The 18,794-nt window shown below is 37.3% G+C and overlaps 1 protein-coding gene across 2 annotated transcripts in view; it reads left to right on the top strand.

Moving 5' to 3' along the window:
- Positions 1–753: 753 nt before the first annotated feature.
- LOC145982075 (phospholipid scramblase 1-like) overlaps positions 754–18,794 on the top strand; it is a 30,896-nt gene continuing 12,855 nt past the window's right edge. The window contains exons 1-5 of one of the 2 annotated variants that reach the window (XM_083115670.1): positions 754–919; positions 8,603–8,661; positions 10,583–10,708; positions 14,426–14,536; positions 15,665–15,882. In XM_083115670.1, coding sequence (XP_082971796.1) covers positions 8,625–8,661; positions 10,583–10,708; positions 14,426–14,536; positions 15,665–15,882 — 492 coding nt within the window. In that variant the 5' untranslated portion in view covers positions 754–919; positions 8,603–8,624. The remainder of the gene's footprint in view (positions 920–8,602; positions 8,662–10,582; positions 10,709–14,425; positions 14,537–15,664; positions 15,883–18,794) is intronic. The other variant, XM_083115669.1, reaches the window with a different exon arrangement.

Consider the following 18,794-nt stretch of genomic DNA (forward strand, 5'->3'; position numbering starts at 1 on the left):
AGAAATTTTAGTCATAAATGTATGTTGTTTGACCATTCACATAAAACTTAATTTTTGGAAGTTTGAAAACTGTGGAACCAGTTACTCTTTGGATTAAATTGTAAAGCATAACCTGGTGCCTGTTTCGTAACCTTAATTTTTCGATCTAACGCCGTTTTTCTTTGGTTATTCTGTTCGAATATTAACTAACTGGACTTTATTTCCGTTATTAACAATAAAAAACTAACAAATGTTATGCTATTTTGTAACTTGCAATAAACGATGTCAATTCGGGGGGAGGGGGGTTCTATAGACCAGTTCGATCCCACTCTCCGACGCTCATATTGTTCATATACTTACCAAATAGCATTATATACAACCACTATGCACTATACAAGTAGTGTTGCCCACGAGACGAGACGAGACTTTGGTCTGCTTCGTCTCGAAAATATTCGTTTGTCCCGTCTCGTGTCTCATCTCGAAGGATTCTGTCTCTTCTCGTAAAAGTAATGCAGGATATTATACCAACAAAAGTTATAACTGGGAGACATCACAAAATATTTCGCTCCATAACTTATCTGAAATTGTTAGTTTTTGTACCAGAAATGCAAAAACAATCACTTAAGGTGAAAATGACGTGAATTCGAGATTTCAAGAGCTTCGGGAAATTTTGAACATGAGAATTTTTCCCGTCCCGATCCCGTACCGACACAAAAAATTCTGACACGCAAACACACCCTCGTCTGACGTCAGCACGAAAGTTTGCTGTGCTTGGCGATAAGGGAGACCCCCCATGATTCTTGCCATTCTTCTTGACTGTCAGTGTCAGATTCAGAAGGAAGTTCACCAGGAAGTTTCGATTGCAATTATTGCGCAACATAAAGTGAACAACAGACTGACATATGTGATACACGCTTACTTGTTGGTAAAATCAAAAAAGGTAAGATAACATTTATTAAGGGAGCACGTATATATTTATTTTCGAAAGTTTTATTTTTCATTAGCAATGTAACCTATGAACACATGTATTGTAGATTGTAAACAAATCCATGAGTACTAAGCATGTGGTGATCGCCAATGTTTACGGCTTCAATGATACTCTACACACTGTACTTTATTCACGAGTTCAGCAAGTATTGAAATCTTAAGTAATCGCTAAAACTCCGCAGTATGTGTTAACAGAAGTAAATCGAAATCGAACCATGTTAAAATTGCGTTCGTAGCATGATGAAATCGCAATAAAACAAAAGGAACTTGGTCCATTATTATTAAGTAATAGTTTCTGTGGCTAACAGCTTTACACTCGTAATTGTGGAGAGTCGGTAAGCAAGAATACTTCACTAAAAGTCATGATTTTTGTAAAGTTTTCTTAATGGTCATGCTTTGCTATAGACTTTCTGATATAATTACAGAATACCGGGAGTATCCCCGATTGCTTTCAAATTTGGTAAACTCACTAATTTTGACCTCAAAATCACGAATCTGCAGTTGCAAAGGTAACAGTGTGGTATAGTGAAAACACATTTCACTCGTTTATTTCCTAATTATTTACATTTGTACTTGCCTGTTATGCATAGCGGAACATTTTTGAACGTGGGATTTTGCTTTTTTCCCTGAAAAAAAGCGTAATTTTTCACATTACAAGTATTTATTGTTCGTTGCTAACTCGCTTTCGTTACACACAATATGACTGGCAAATCTTGACTCACGTCTATCGTCAGCTGATATGCAGTGTTTCCAAACTTATTAACCGAAAAATGCCGCACAAACTATTCACAGACGGTTTTTAAGCGAAAATTGATCCACAAACCATTCACGGAAAGTTAGGTTAGGCAAACAGGAAATTAAATTGAAAAAAAAAATCACAATGCAACCTTCACTTATTAACCGAAAAATGCCGCACACACTATTCACAGAAGGCTTGTAAGTGAAAATTGATCCACAAACCATTCATGGAAGGTTAGGTTAGGCAAACAGAAAATTAAATTGGAAAAAAAAATTCACATTGCAACCTTCACATGTCATCTTGTAAAACTACCGCGTTGTTGCTACACGTAACAGGGGGTTACATAATCGAACACACGGAACATTTGATTCACATATTCAACGGTAATGGTTGCAAGAGCTATCGTGCATCGGAGATATATTTATCTCGAAAAATACATGATTTACCTGCCGAATAAGTTGAACGAAGAAAGAAAACACTTCCACGAGCTTCCAAAAGTCTACAGAAACTCAGTTCCGTAAGTAGTTTCTCCTGTAAATTTGAAGAAATGTGTTTTCACTATACCATGCTGTTACCGTTAGAGGAATTGGCGGTCATGTCTAGAAAATGCGAAATGCCATGCATACATTACCGCTATGATTGTCGATACTAATGGTCGCCATATTTGATGATGGAACAAGTGAACTTCGCTATCCGTTCCATGGAGCGTTGCTTGGTAAAACTATCAAAGCCAGGAATCCGATTTCTTGAAATTTACAGGAGAAAGTACTTACGGAATTGAGTTTGTGTGTAATTTCGGAAGTTCGTGGAAGTGTTTTCTCACATTTTTCAATGTATTTGGCCGCTAATTCATGTTTTTTCCTATAATAATGTCCGGTAAAAATCTGATATTACCCGGACACCTATAACTTCCTCGTTTTGTCAATTTTTGACATTTGTACTTACCTATCTGCTTCGCAGAACTTTCTTTAAGGTGTATTCACGTTTTTTTGATTAAAGTTATTGCAGTTTTTCACATTACGAGTACTTCTTTCTCGTAGTCTTTTCGCTTGCCTGAAACACAATATGGTGCGTACACCTTCCTACAAAATTGCACGTCGTGCTTGTGTTTTGTCGATTTTCATTTGTTAGGCAGTGTTTCAACCTTCGGAACCCAGGAAATACATGTGAACAAAGCTCATCTGATCTATTTTTTTTTTAAACTTCTTCGCATTGTTTTACGAAGACAATTGTAATGTTTCATGGCGCTATCCGTGAATGGTTTTTGGGGCTATCCATCCCGGAATCGGTGGGAAATTTATTTTCGTTTGAAATTTGCGAGTCCAAATTTCCCACAGATTCGGGCTCCGCCTCTGGAGTAATTGACCTACCACGACCCTGTCTCTGCTCCGGCTTTCTCTATAGAGTCCCTGTTAAAGGCATGTTAGAAATTGGCCGGAGTCACCTGCCCCCAAATGAGCCCCAAACATTTAAATTTGAATAAATCCGTTTCCAGGATACGGAAAACTTACCTGAATTTCACCACGCATCCACGACATGTCATGTTTCTAACTTTCGTTGCAAAACACAGACAGTTCGAAACACTGGATACCCAATGAACATGAACAAAACACAATCACGACGCGTGATGATGTACGAAGGTGTACGTGCCAAATGCTATTGTCCGTCGGAGAATTAATTTTCAACAAAGAACATGAATTTCTGTTGTGAAACATTCCCACATCACACAAAACACCTTCCAGATGTTAGACAATGCTACTGGAACTTATTACCGTAAGTAGTTTCTTCTGTAACAATGAAGAAATCTGTCTGGGGAATATCAAATTAGTACCACCCCTGGTAAGTGTTTCCAAACACACCTAAAACAACCTAACCTTACCATGATGGTGCGTGGGGCTATCGTGAATGGTTTTTGGGGCTATTCGTGCATGGTTATATAATCGAGAATGGTTTTTGGGGCTATTTGTGGATGGTCATACTATCAATTTTTCTGTTAAGATGGTTGAAACACCGCTTTGCCGTTTGAAACACAACGGTAGTCAAGATTTGCCCGCCATTTGCGTGTTCAGGAAGCGAGGAAAGAACAAATGATAATTACTCGATATGTCGACAATAGATACTAATTTCGTAAAAAAAGTGATATCCCTTGTTAAACAATCTTTCCCAATGCAGAATAAGTAAGTTCAAATGTAAACAATTACAGAATAAACGAGGGCCCAAGTTCCTTTTGTTTTATTGCAATTTCATCATGCTACGAATGCAATTTTTACATGGATTGATTTCGATGTACGTCTGTTAACACATACTGCGGAGTTTTAGCGATTATTTAAGGTTTTGTTCAATACATGCTTTCGTGGTTAAGTTAGGCAGGTTAGGTTTCCTTAGCATTAAAATAAAGTCCCTAAATGCATTCTACTAAGGTTCCGATTTCCTTCTACATTCATTCCCACGCATCTACGATATTTACTGTTGCTTGTCGACTGAGAATATCTTGTCCATGAGAAGTGCGTAAGGTAATTTTCAAGTTGTCCAAACAATGCTCATTACTTTAAGGAAGGTTGAAATTTCGTGTGACAAAAAAAGGTAAAGTGTTCCCCTATGCTTAGCACCATGCCATGAAGGTGTATAGGGGGTGCGGGGGTAACACCCCACACTTTCTTGATCCGGTCGTGACTGGGGGTGATGTGATCAGCAACATGCCCCTGACTGCCGTTTTCCCCCAGGGTTTCCCCCATTTACCCATGTTATTCCTAGCTGGGTGGGCACCGTGGCCGCTTCCAATGTTAGAAAAGTTCCCGGATTTGAACCTGCCGGGGATCGAACCTGGGACCTTTAGCATGGTAGTCAGACATGTTACCGACTGAGCCACCGCAATGATTTCCAAAATTATACGATAATTAGTCTTTGTGCTAGGAGAAATCATAAAACAATGTGAACCGTTACCGTAAATTTGGAACACATACTTGCTGCACGAACCATTGACGTAAGGTTAGGTTAGGCAAGCATAGTTATAATTCAGGGTATTCATAAACATAGTTTTTGAATGTTAATCATTGCAAAAAATTGTTGTTTCCTTCATAATTCACCGGTGTTTACTTTGTTCACGGACCCCCTTATTTCTACTTATTTCGCATTTTCTAGACGTGACCGCCAATTTTTAACTGCAGATTCTTGATTAGGACACCAAAATTAGTGAGTATGCCGAATTTGAAAGCAATCTGAGATACTTCCGGTGTTCTGTAATTGCTCCAACTATTAGATATTACAGTTTTAACTAAGTTTTTCAAGAGCGTGAGTCTGTAGGCTAGTAAAATACGTCTACATAATTCTGTACTTGCCAACAGCCAATCTTTTACTATTATCTTATTTACTGACCCTCCTACCTACAGTAGGTCACATTTGTGAGGTACAACAGGGTTTCCGGTATCGTTCACAGAATATGTTCCTTTATTGTGTAGTGTTTGTGAAATTTCTTCTTGTTGCCAAGATGTTTGAAGATTTTGTTCAATAAATGCTGTCATAGTTAGTTTAGGTGGGCCAGGTTTGGTTCCCTTTGCATTTCAATAACAACCCTAAACAGTAGGGAAGCGTGGACTCACAAAGGCGGTAAGCGATTATAGACACATATTATATATATATAATTGTTGATTCAAATTTTGCCCCCCCCCTTCCCCCCAATTCATATTAAGGTGGCACTTCCGACACAGGGGACATAAACATTAAAATCTTCATCCAAGAGAAACATGCATGGACGATGTACTCACCACAATAAATTCCAAACTCCTGTAAGTGCCGCACAATGCCTCCCTGAGATAATTGTTTAGTTTAAAGTCAGGTAAATCAGATGTTGGTCGCCTCGCTTCCAGGATTTTTATTGCTACACTTTTCTCCCTCAAGCTAAACGAAGCAGATATAAATTGCTAAGGGTTCCAAAACGGCGTAGTGGTAATGTAGCCTTGTAGTCAAGGGGTCCCATGTTCAATACCCAGTTGAGGCACATTCAATGGTAGTTCAGATCCCACATTAAACTGTAGGCCCAGTACTGATTAACCTATCTGTGCAAAATCTCAAACAGTAAAGCACCCGCACTTTGCCTTATCAATCGCTCCATAATCCATGTTCGTTTCGATTAATTCAGAACACAAACACCAGCAAAAAACACTCACTTCCTCACAAATTCTTTGCCCAATACAAAGCATTCAAACAAGATCACTTTGAAAAGCTCTGAAACAATAGAAAGTGATACCAACCTATTTCCTTAATTTTATCACTAATGGGAGAGGGGATATACTAGTTTGAAGATAGAAATTACACTGTGGAATCAGAATCATTACAACAGAAAGAGTATGTATTCAATGTTTATGTAATAAAGTGTCATAATAATACAAAATGTTCTTAATGTGTACAATGTATATGATTTAGATTGTGATGTTTACAAATATCAGAAGATAGTCCCTTTTTCAGATACTTTTTTCCACCCCAATTTCTATAGAAAAGTAATTTATTTATTGAATTTACTTGTAAAATTTGTTAAACATTTCACTTGAATTACCATGTAAATAATTTGACACATAAGCATGTATTTTACATTTCTTTTGTAAAGGCGCAAGTACTTATTGTTTAATGCCGAACTAATATTGGTACACATGCCTTCTTTACATGGTTTTATTTTTATTTATGTTGAATTTTTTTTAATCAACAGATTTCTATGTTTTAAGTCTCATAAAAATTACTTAACTGTCTTAAGAATTACTTAATTGTAAACTGTCCTTGTTCCCACCACCAGTTTTGGAACCGCCACTGCCTGAACCGTAACAAGTGAACGCAAATGACTCTTGAGATATTTCATGTTTTGTGATAGCCATGGATGTCAGCAGGTTTTCAAAAAACACTGTTTCAGTCTGAAATTATCATGCTTCTTCAAGGGTCTTATAATAATTAATATAAATTACTGTGACTCAAATGAAATATAGACTTAGGTAGATATTAATTTTCCAGATAGGCATGGTCCATGCTTGCCCCCTTCCCCCCCTTTCCGTACATCCATGGTGAGATTATTCAAGTTGTAACCTTCTTTACTCCTGTTGTGAGCGTACGAACATGCTTTACCTAGTTGCATTGGCCAGTTGGCGCATGTGTTTTGGTGTCGCTGTGCTTCTCCATGAATGCATTGTAGACTGTGGTAGGCGCAGCATACTATAGTGGAACCACGAGCAAAACAACCTGCGCAGACCCGCGAGTCCTGTGCACCGTACCCCCGCGAGTAGGGGAGGGGGAGAGTTGACCATGCTTCCTTATGGCCCGAGGTGGAGGGAAGAAGGGAAAGCTGCACGGCGACTTGTCCTCCCAAGGTTTTTTTTCCCTTGTGGTCGATCTATACCCGTAGTGTGACGGGATACCACGCTCTTAGTTTGTGTATAAGTACTTGCGCCTTTACAAAAGAAATGTGAAATGCATGCTTGTGTGTCAAATTATTTACACGGTAATTCAAGTGAAATGTTTAATAAATTTTACAAGTTCTAACGGTGAAAACGGCCCCGGCGCCCACCCAGCGTCGAATAACATGGGTACCTGGGGGAAACCCTGGGGGGTAAAGGCGGTCAGGGGCGTGATGCTGATCACATCACCCCCACTCACGACCGGATCAAGAAAGTGTGGGGTGTTACCCCCGCACCCCCTATACACCTTCATGGCATGGTGCTAAGCATAGGGGAACACTTTACCTTTTTTTGTCACATGAAATTTCAACCTTCCTTAAAGTAATGAGGATTGTTTGGACAACTTGAAAATTACCTTACGCACTTCTCATGGACAAGATATTCTCAGTCGACAAGCAACAGTAAATATCGTAGATGCGTGGGAATGAATGTAGAAGGAAATCGGAACCTTAGTAGAATGCATTTAGGGACTTTATTTTAATGTAAATTCCATAAATTGATGGCTTTTGAATAGAAATTGGGGTGGAAAAAAAAGTATCTGAAAAAGGGACTATCTTCTGATATTTGTAAACATCACAATCTAAATCATATACATTGTACACATTAAGAACAAAGGAACATTTAGTATTATTATGGCATACTATTACATAAACATTGTATACATACTCTTTCTGTTGTAATGATTCATGCTGGCACATGTGTCTATATTTATAATATCATGTTTCTCAGTAAAGCGTGACATCAATTACAAACGCACTTTCTGCCATTGCAATTCAATATCTTTCATTGTAAATACACAGAGAGATAGAGAGCAATACACAAAATAAGAGCATGCTATCCCGTCACACTATGACTAGTATGCTGCGCCTACTGCCATCTGCAATGCATTCAATGGAGAAGCACAGCGACACCACAACGCATGCGCAAACTGGCCAATGCAACTAGATAAAGCATGTTTGTACGCTCACTAAAGGGCCAGTAGGTGCTGCATTCAATGAACCTATACTCAAGGTAGGGCCCCAGTTCCGATACAGACTGCACTTCCGAGGCTTGTGAGCCGACGGAACACGAAGCGACAAGGATTGAATTGTTTTATTTCCATCACTTGTGCATGTTACAATTTTACATATACTTATTGTTATTTTACCTGGGTAGGCGGAGCTTACCTAGCCTACCCAGAATGCACGCCACTGAATGTTACGTATTCTGGAGTGTTTGGATGATGATGAATATAATTTTGGATTGTAATCAAAATGCATCATAAAGTACTTCAACACTTTTATTTTAATACATAAAGCACAGAACATGATGTAAATTAAAAATATGTTCCATTCTAAAATAATTAGAATTTTAAATGCATTTCTTATGAGGGGAGTAAGTGACCCCTTTCCGCTGTTCTAGCAGGTATCAGATCCTTCGCCATTCTAGTGTTAAAGTATTTTCTTTTATTTCCTTTCAGGTTGAGGTAGCTAGTTACACAGATGTCGGAACAGCCAAAACATCCACCTGGGTACAATGGTAAGTTAGTACAGCCCTGTGAGTGGCTGTGGTATTGCACTGTTTTCAGGGTACTATTTGACAGTGGTGAAGCTCCTATGAGGCTTTCGAGGCTTAGCCTACCCTGAAATTAAAACGTTCTTGTGCCCTGTAACGATCAAAGTTCGTTAAAATGAATTGAACTATGTAATCCGAACGTTTGGTTCTGCCGATTCTTCCAGATGTCTCGGCAGTCAGGCCAGAAAGAGGAGAGCGCGTTCGGTCCAAACTGTTAGGCTTTTGACGAAAGGCAGTTACAGCGTGAGCTCTGGTAGGTGGGAGGAAGGAGACGGCCGATTCACTGGGTGATAACTGCTAGCCTCGGAACCAACCTGTTGTGCTTTTAGTCGTCTTGTGCAAAGTGCATCGTTCATGTGCTGCATTGTTGAATGTTAATTTACTGCAAGTGCATGCACGTGTGTGTTTGTGTGTGTCACATAGTGTATTTATGTTATAAAAATGGCTGATACTGAGAGAACATTGACATCAGTGTTTGAGGAATTAAAAGAGAAACCATTTTCAAATTGGACTTATGAAACCAAATGTGCTTACAAAGATAGGCGATGGACACCACATTTAGATATTAAAATAGCAGATGGAGGAAGACAAAATAGAAAGTTTCAGTTTTCATGGTATAAGAAATATTCTTGGCTAACAGGGTGCTCTAATACAAGTAAGCTATATTGTTATACCTGTATTCTGTATGGGGGTGAAAAAACATTGTCATCATCTTCAAGGAAAGAGTAATTGATACTTTTGCGACCAACAAAAATCAACGCATGGACCTGCTGTATAAAAAAAAAATATAAGGTAAGCAGATTTTTCAGCCTGCCCAGTATTTACGCCTTAGCTTCGTCACTGGTATTTGAAGGGAGTATGAGGGGGAATCCCTTCCGGTTGCTAATTTTTAACACTTCAGAACAATGTGGATTGATGTATAGAATAATGTGCATAAGGATTTTGTAGATATCAGAATCACTTTCGGTGAAAGTACATTAATCACTTTATCATTTAATTGTGTTTATTAGGCTCCAAGAAAGGAAACAAAATATATGTATTGATGGGGTCAAGCTCGTTCGCCAGGAAATATAAGCTGTAAACACACTTAAATTTATTTTGATTTAAAATTCAATAATTTTCGTAGGCAAAGTAGCAAACATTTTGTGTAGAATAATATAAGAGATACTAATTATGTTAAACTCTAATGTCATTATCATTAAAGTGTAAATAAACATGGTAGCTGATATTAAAATATTTTAAGATACAATTATATAGTACATCCATAATATTTTACTTTTACTGGAAGAAAAGTTACTGAAATTATTATAGTTTTATTAACACTCAACAAACATTTCCATAGTACGTTCATGTGTACAGTATCAGAAATAGAAAAAAAAATGTATTTTTACATATTTTTTTTATTTGCTTTAATCAAACTGTTCAAATATTGTACAGGGCCTTTCACCAGAAAAGCCTTTCTATATAAAAAAAAACATATATCTGTATGTTTGGTTCAAAAAATCATACAAGCAAGCATGGTTTTTTTAAATAAAAAATGCTTTAAGTGGAAAAAAAATTATCCACCTTGCTTCAGAAAGAAACTATATATGCAATTTATATAATGTTACAATACTTCAAGTGAAGTCACTGAATTTTTTTCAAATATCACACTGAATATTTTCTCACTATAACACTGAGTAAAAAAAAGTAATGCTTTACTATACTTTGCTTACAAAAGTAACACATTACACTTGTCGATGTTTACCTCATTACACCAATATGAAATCGCTTCTCTGTAGTACACATTTCCAAGTTGCAATAGGCATAAACAGTTTAGTAGTTTCTGTGGTAGTTTATTGCATTGCCTACTTTTTATAAATTATGAATGCAATTTTAATTTCAGATGATGCTTATGCCCCTCCTGCAACCGAAGCTCCACCGGGATACCCTCAAGCGGCGTGGGCAGATGGGAAGCCTCCGCACCTTGTATCGGGGCAGCCTATAGTTGCACAACCAACCTCTGTACCAGGTATTCTGTCAGTATTTGGCTCAAAAGTTTCAAAGTGGTCAATGAGTGTAAAAGAACAGAATGAATATAATTATTGAAGCTTTCCTGGTGTTCTCGGGCAATGCGCCAAGTGATTTCTGGATAGTCTTCCGAGAGCTGCGTCACCTCAATCCCTGAAAATGAGAGTGACGTAAGCTCGGAAGCTTACCCAGAAATCACCTGGCTGATTGCTTTCCCCCAAAAAACTCTTCAGATGAAGATAGCTTCTTGTGTTCTGGCTGTTAACATGAGAACCGAGGAGCTCGGAATGGCGATGTTAGAGATGGCACCTGCCTGTCATGCTCATGGACCCTGAACTTTTTTTCGCCTTCCTGCTGTTACTGAGGCACCTACATTTTTTGCGCTTACTTGATTGACAATCTCTGAACATCTTGCCAAAGAGAAGAATATGATACAAATGCTTATTCGAGATTTAGAATGTGCACTATTTTTTAGGGGACACAGAAAAAGCTTTGAGGAGAAATCTAATCTCATTCTGCACTCTGCCAATAAAAAACACATGTTTTCAAACAAATATTACACTTGTGCTATGTTAGTATAATAGCCACGTGACAACTCCTGAAACAGTCAGAATGAAAATCAGTTGGTGCTCCAGTGCAGATGCATAAGGGTGGAATGAACCCGACAAGAAGTGACGTTCAGTTCTTGTATCCATGGTTCCAGGAGGTCACAATTAGGTGGTAAGAGCCATGCTGAAAGCTACTGAAGGGTGTCTTCTACTTAGGTGATCATACGTCCTGTTTCAGAGGCGTGTCCTGGTCATTTCATTGATATTGCATAAAAAACACAATTTATTCACTTTTATAAAAGTGTAGGATTTGGCTTGAAGACCTAGTCTAATTATTTTCCTGTAGTTTACTGTTATTACAAGCATAAGAAAACAGTTTTTCTTTGTGACGTTTCAGGAGAACAGACTTTTATTTTCATTTTGACTAAAGATACAGTTATAACAATGGTTAGTATTTTTTTTAAAAAAAAGAATCCATTATATAATGGATGTTGTCAATGTTACATTGTTGTAATATAGCAACTTAACTGTGAAAAGAAGCAGTCTGTTTTATTTTTATTTCAGATTTTTTAAATTATGAATCACAAATATCATCAGGTAATTCAAATTCATGATTGTTTTCACAAAGCCTTTTGATGCTTTCTGTTACATTAAATTTTAAAGATGGTGGCTTACTCCATTTGTGAAAAAGAAAACTCCATACTGGATCTATGTTACCATTTTCATTATTTAATTTATTCCAGTGTTCTTCTGCAATGAACGAAGCTTCCCAGACATTCAACTCCGTGTTTCCCGTTAATCTTTTTAAAACCCTTCTCTTTTTAATCAACCAAGTCTAACTTTAAGAGAAATTTCTTCATAAAAATTCTTAAATTAAATTATGTAAGATTTTCTTTTAGCATGAAAAGTCTTAAATAGAATACATTTCTGTGTCTTGACAGAAACTCAATACACAATTCCTGCATTTTGTGTTAGATATGTGATGTAAGTTTTTCGGAAGAATCAAGTTGTTCCCAAGAAGATTGATAAATACTTCTGGCATTACTCGTCAGTGTAGGACTAACATCATAGGTTGATCAGAAGGAACCAGAAACACTATGTATGTCGTACCGAGATTATAACAATTATTAGCTCTTGACAACGGTAGATAATATTTTATATATTGTTTATGATGTATCATTTATGTTATTCATACTTTAATAAATAATAATACGTTAGTAACAACAATAATTTTATAATTAGGCCTAACAGATTTTTCCGGTGGGAGTAAACTGACCTCCTTGGGGTGTCCCGTTTTTGTCAAAATATCATGGTCACTCTGTATGATGATTTATTTCGCACCTTTTTTGGTATTTGGGTCTAATCCACCATGCGCTGACCATTGAGAGTTAAAGAAATTGACCACAATGCATTCTAGATTTATGAAAATAACAAAAAAATTGTGTCCATTTCCTTTTAAGGCTGCAATGCAGTGTGGGGCGAGTTTCAAGCTGTCGAAGTTCAGAGTAGGTTAGACTGCGTCAAGTACGTTGCGGTGGTTAACGTAGTAAAGTAGCTTTTTCATAAAAGGTTACATGAAAAGATGTCTTTACATGCTTGTAGCAACTGTGAATCAGAAGAAAAATTCTACAATGCAAACATCTACAAGAAAACTGTAAAAGTAATCTAATGAATGATGGTGACTGAAACAGGGAGGAACTGAATATAAATTCAGAATGAATCATCATTTCTTGTCGTCCGAACCTCTCATCCTCTTCATGACAGTTGATCTGGTGGTGGCAGTACACCGTGCAAAAGTCGTAACACCCCTTTTGCTCAGGGGTGGAAAATGGCCAGTAAAAGTCAGTTTTTTCATCTAGGTCTGTAATTTGTCAGCTTTAAAAATAAATATTGTTGGTAAAGTCTGAATATTTTGTTTTGGTGATTGCAATTTGTGATGCCGATTTGTGAAGTCAGTAATTTTGACCTTGCTTCTAGTTTCCACCCATGTTTATTGCACATTTGGAGGTGGTGGATTTATATCATTATTTTAGGCAAATTTTCGTTATGTACTTAAAAAAGAAAATTCCTTTGACAATGACAGAATAAAGACTCTGAACATGGCTTTTTATGTATATAGTTAACATTATACATATGAAGATAATAATGTAAATATTAAAATAAACTGGTTGTGTGACCAAGGCATGTTTTACCACCACAAGCAGATGTCCACATCAGAAAAGGAAATATTAGCTACGTGAAGTTTTGTGTTTTCACGCACAATTTGATAGTTTTTTCTGATTAATTTTGAAGTCTGCCACCGCCGGGGAAGTAACGAAACAGACACACACTATCATCTCCACCGTACCCGTAGTGAAAGAAGGCAGTGATCCATCGGGCCTCCCCGATGGCACAGTGGTAGCGTCGTCTCCTTTTAATCATGGGGTTCCGGGTTTGATACCAGGTGGAGGCACATTGTGGTTCGGATTACACTTTAAACTGTAGGTCCAGTCTCGATTAGCCTTACTGTGCATAAAGTGGACTTAAATCATCAAATTTCCCCAACTGCTCGGGATCCCGAAAAGTCTGGACCGGGATCTGGAAAAAAATTTCCCGGCACGATCCCAACTTCGAGAAGTGACTTTTCGGGATCCCGAGCAGTTGGGGAAATACCAGATGGTCATTTTCAAAAGTTGTTAATTCTCGTCGTTTTCTGCATTGCAAGTATCTGGAACTTATCGGACATTGTCTGTTTTTATTCCAGAAATTCATAAATAATCACTTAAGTTGCAAATGATGTGTAGAATTCGAGATTTTCAGAGCTTCGGGAAATTTTGAACATTTCCCATCCCGAAATTTCCCAACTTTGTCAGGAAATGTCAAATTTTTCCCATCCCAGTGTCGGGATTAAGAAAATTTTCTGTCCTGACCAAAAAAATTCTGTCCCCCACACCCCTACAACCAACCTTCGAAATTAATCTGAAAAAAAATATTGTCCAATACAAAAACATGAAACTTCACGTAGGTAATACTTAAACCTCGTTTACTGCATTCTCAGGACAATTTGTTATATTCATGGTTTCAATTATTTAAAATAGAAACAAATTTGGGGTATTTTGATAATTAATTGCTAGGTGTAGGTAGTGGAGACCACTGTAAAAAATTTATAAGTGTTTATTCATCTGTTCCAGGTGTGAATTGGATGCCCGTTCCACAGGGAATTGGCAACGCCCCTCCTGGGTTGGAGTACCTGGCAATGATAGATCAGCTGCTGGTTCATCAAAAAGTTGAACTTTTAGAAGGTAATTATGTCTACGTCTAATTAGAAGGAAATTGAAAGTATTCACTAGACAATGGGAATCTTCTAAATTTTTGGTTAGAGATGTGCCCTGCTGACATGAACATTTAAATGATTCCTAATGTCTGGCGTTTCCAATTTCCTTCTCGGTTTATTGTATTAGTCCTTCTGGCCCTCCACAACTCACCATTTTAATGTACAATAAAAATACAAATGAACATTTGTTGGTAAAAAATATTCTCTCAGGCTGTTGACCAGGTGAGTTTTGGAAAGGTTGGTAGTTCTAAAGTTTTGCATTTTCACGATTAGCCAAAAGCGGCAGAAAAGAGAATTAAAATGTATCAATCGCAAACAACAGCAACTTAATTTTTGGATCAGTCTCGATCATTTTTCAGGAATGAGAGATTGAACACAATATGAGGTATAAAGGTGAAAACATTGTTAAAAATAATTTAAACTAGATTAAAAGGCATAAGCATGTGATCCCATGATCACCAGTGGTTTTCTGCAGCTGCTACGAAATGACCACTGTCTCACCCATCTCGCACATGCATAGATATCCAGTTTAAGGGCAGGAGGAACAGTTTGTGTCCAGCCGGATGCGAAAACCCTAAACTACTCTTCTCCCACTGACCTTTCCCAACGGTGAGCTGGATTGTTGAAGTATTACGCTTGTGGAGTATTATTTGACTTGTTCTCTTAGGAATACCAAACTTCCCATGGTGTAGAAAAACACATGAACAATAAGAGGGCAGGTTGAAGATTTAATTTGTTGAAAGTAAGTTGAAAACTCCAATTTGATTAGCTGTAACTTGAAGTTGTTTTCTCCATAAGGAATGCATTAGAATATGAAAATTCTTATTTATCCATATGAGGAGAAGCTATGTATATTTGAATGCATTTTGATAATTGAAATTAATGCATGCGTCAAGGAGATTTCATACCAAAGTAATAAGTGCCAGCACACGTTTGATTGGTGAATTCCTCAAATTACACAAGCTGTGTGTTGCTTCCCTTATGCAAACCGTAGCCCTTATCTTTAAGTAGTGTGAGCAGAGCATGGAAACTAGTTGAGTAAATTAAGATACATATAATGGCTGAATTGGTTTAAATTCCTTTCATTTCTTTTCAGCTTTCACTGGCTTCGAAACAAAAAATAAGTACATGATAAAAAACACCATTGGCCAGCAAGTATACATGGCCAAGGAAGAATCGGACTGCCTCACAAGACAATGCTGTGGTCCAATTCGTCCCTTTGAAATGAAGATTACCGATAATTTTGGGGCTGAAGTTATCCATCTCTATAGACCCCTGAATTGTCAGGGATGCTGCTGCCCCTGCTGTCTACAGGTACAGTAATTTGACAAGTGTGTTGCTGTAGCTCATAACTGTCGACGTTTAGAATTCTTCAAGTTTGTATGCAAGAAGACTTATGTAATTCTTATTACGTGGGTTGGAGATTTAATAGTGGCAGCACTGCTCTACATATACGCCATGAAACTGAAATATCACACGTTAGTTTGATACCTAATTTACCCATTCATTAAATTAGGCACACACAGGAGATGTACTATGTAGAAATTTCAGCAAAAAATGCAAGCTCGACCAGGACTCGAACCTGGGTCTCTGGCATACCGTGCCATTGCTCCACCACTGAGCCAGCCCGGTCTTGCCTGATTTTTTGCTGGCACTGTTTTGCCTGTGTGGAATCATCTCTGCAAGTGCTACCGCAATGGGATCTGTTGCCTTTGAAACACTGTAGACGAATTAAATTGACATCTCTACGCTGGCAGGAACCACTTCGTGGCATTTGCTTCCAAACTGTTCCAGATATTCTTCAGGCAATAGACCGCTCCATTCGAACCTTCAACAGATCAGCCACTACTACTGGTATACTAAGACTTTCACATCACTGGCAATGGTTGTACACAATTCTGGTGAAGGGCTGCAAAAGTTGCACAGATATATCTCTTTTGTATCTGTAAATAAATAGTTGCCACTATTAAATCTCCAACCCACATATATGTTGTTTACAATAATTCGTAAGCCAGAGTGAGCCAGTTGGTAGGGTGTGTGACAGCAGTGCTGGGTATGCAGGTTAGATTTATGGAAGAGATGTTCTAGCAGTTTCTAACAATTATTCAGCATCTGAAGCTCACTCAACCTTTAACCCTTATCCGGGCAAGCTATTTTTGTAACGTGTCCGGTCAAGCAGTGTCTGTCGGACACTGCATTGTTTGAAATGGATCTTGCCCTTCTAGTGTGAGATTTTTATGTTTCATCGCTGTGGAAACAAGCAAGTAACATGATATTTAACCTAATCAACATTGTTGTCCATAATTCTTGTATTCATCATCATCGTCATGGTAATTGCATGTTGTTATTTTTGCAGAATAGTATATGAAACATGTTAGGCCGGAAGGTAGTGTGACGAAATTGTTTTATTTGCTCATATATTTTCCATTTTTTCTATTTTAATGTTGATTATATTTTTGTGAGTCTTATTAAATACTTTATTTTTTATTAAACATTCGTTAATACATATTCAAGTAGGCTTCTTCACATATCAATTGTACACCGTGTCCGACAGACACTGCTTGCCCGTTTACGTAAGTGAAATGGAAAATATTTTTTATGCCTAACCTTCTTTATCAAACAAAGTCAAATATTGTAAATGAGAAAGAAGAGTGAAACAAAGAAAGTCAAAAAATATCATGTTCGCAGGAAGTATCGTTTGGAGTATGTCACAAAAAATATAAGCAGCAGTGTCCGATAGTCACTGGTTGCCCGGTAAGGGTTAATCAAAGTGTATCTGGAGGGTAAAGATGGTAGGAGTATGGTGCTGATCACATCACTGGATGAGGTTGAGAATGTTTAGGGCCCGACCTTCACATGCTGTATGTATCAATATCTCCATGCCAGGGGTCCAGGTTCAAATTGCAGCCTGGGTGTTCTATGTGAGTGCACCTTCATCATATCATCACTCGTCAAGCAATGCACAAGGAAGCTTTACCTGTTTTTACTTTTATAATAATTCAATGTATTTTAGTGTTTCTTGTATGTACACATTGTAGAATTATTTTCCTGTAGTTTACAGTTATTACAAGCAAAAGAAAACAGTTTTTGTTCTGACGTTTCAGGAGAACACATGCTCCCTTCATCAGACATTTATTTTCATTTATTTCATCAGACATTTATTTTCATGACTAAAGATACAGTTATAACAATGGTTAGCAATTTTTTTAAACAAAAAGAATCCATTATATAATTGATGTTGTCAATGTTACATTGTTGTAATATAGCAACTTAACTCCTGAAAAGAAGCAGTCTGTTTCACTTTTATTTCACAGTTAGGTTGCTATATTACAACAATGTAACACTGACTACATCCATTATATAATGGTTTCTTTTTGTTTAAAAAAATTGCTAACCATTGTTATAACTGTATCTTTACTGAAAATGAAAATAAATGTCTGATGAAGGGAGCGTGTGTTCTCCTGAAACATCACAACGAAAAACTGTTTTCTTTTGCTTGTAATAACCGTAAACTACAGGAAAATAATTCAATGCATTGTCACTGGAAATGTGTGTACGGAATATATAACTTCAAACTGACATACCCCTTGTTGCAGGGGGCATGATCCTTGTTCCCTCCCCTTTTTTTTGTTCATGACTATGGTGATTAAATTGGTGTGTGGGTATTGGTGACTAATTTCGATTAGTGCTTTGTAATACTGATAACTGCAGCCCTAATAATTAAAAACAGTAAAATGTGTACATATATGTATATTAAAAATTATGTACTGAAATAATTCAATAAGTAACCTTACCACCATTTCCATCCTGTTTTATTTTTTTTAACGAATTCCCAAATCAGACAAACCAACACAAATACAATAATTAACATAATATTTTACACATTTCTGTTCTTTTTCAATAAAGTATTGCCATAACATAAGGAACAACAAATGTATTTCCAATTTTCAACTTCTCATGTTGTTACAGAACAGGGCTTTCTATTGACTAAACAATCTTTCCACTTCGCATGAAGTAACTGTGCATAATTAACTTTCACAAATCTTGCGGTAGGTTTTCAGATTCCAAGGCATAGGAACTATCGCCTCCACTTACCACCCTGTTAACAGCAAGGCCATCTGTTCTGGGCCATTCATTCTATTGTGTATTTATGTGTATTAAATATGAACATGTCGGGAAATGTGTTTACTTTAACCCGTAATGGGCATGGTGTGGTCCCTGGGACT

Source organism: Lepisma saccharinum, chromosome 30, assembly GCF_977018435.1.
Source record: "Lepisma saccharinum chromosome 30, izLepSacc3.1, whole genome shotgun sequence".
In the NCBI taxonomy this organism is placed as follows: domain Eukaryota; kingdom Metazoa; phylum Arthropoda; class Insecta; order Zygentoma; family Lepismatidae; genus Lepisma; species Lepisma saccharinum.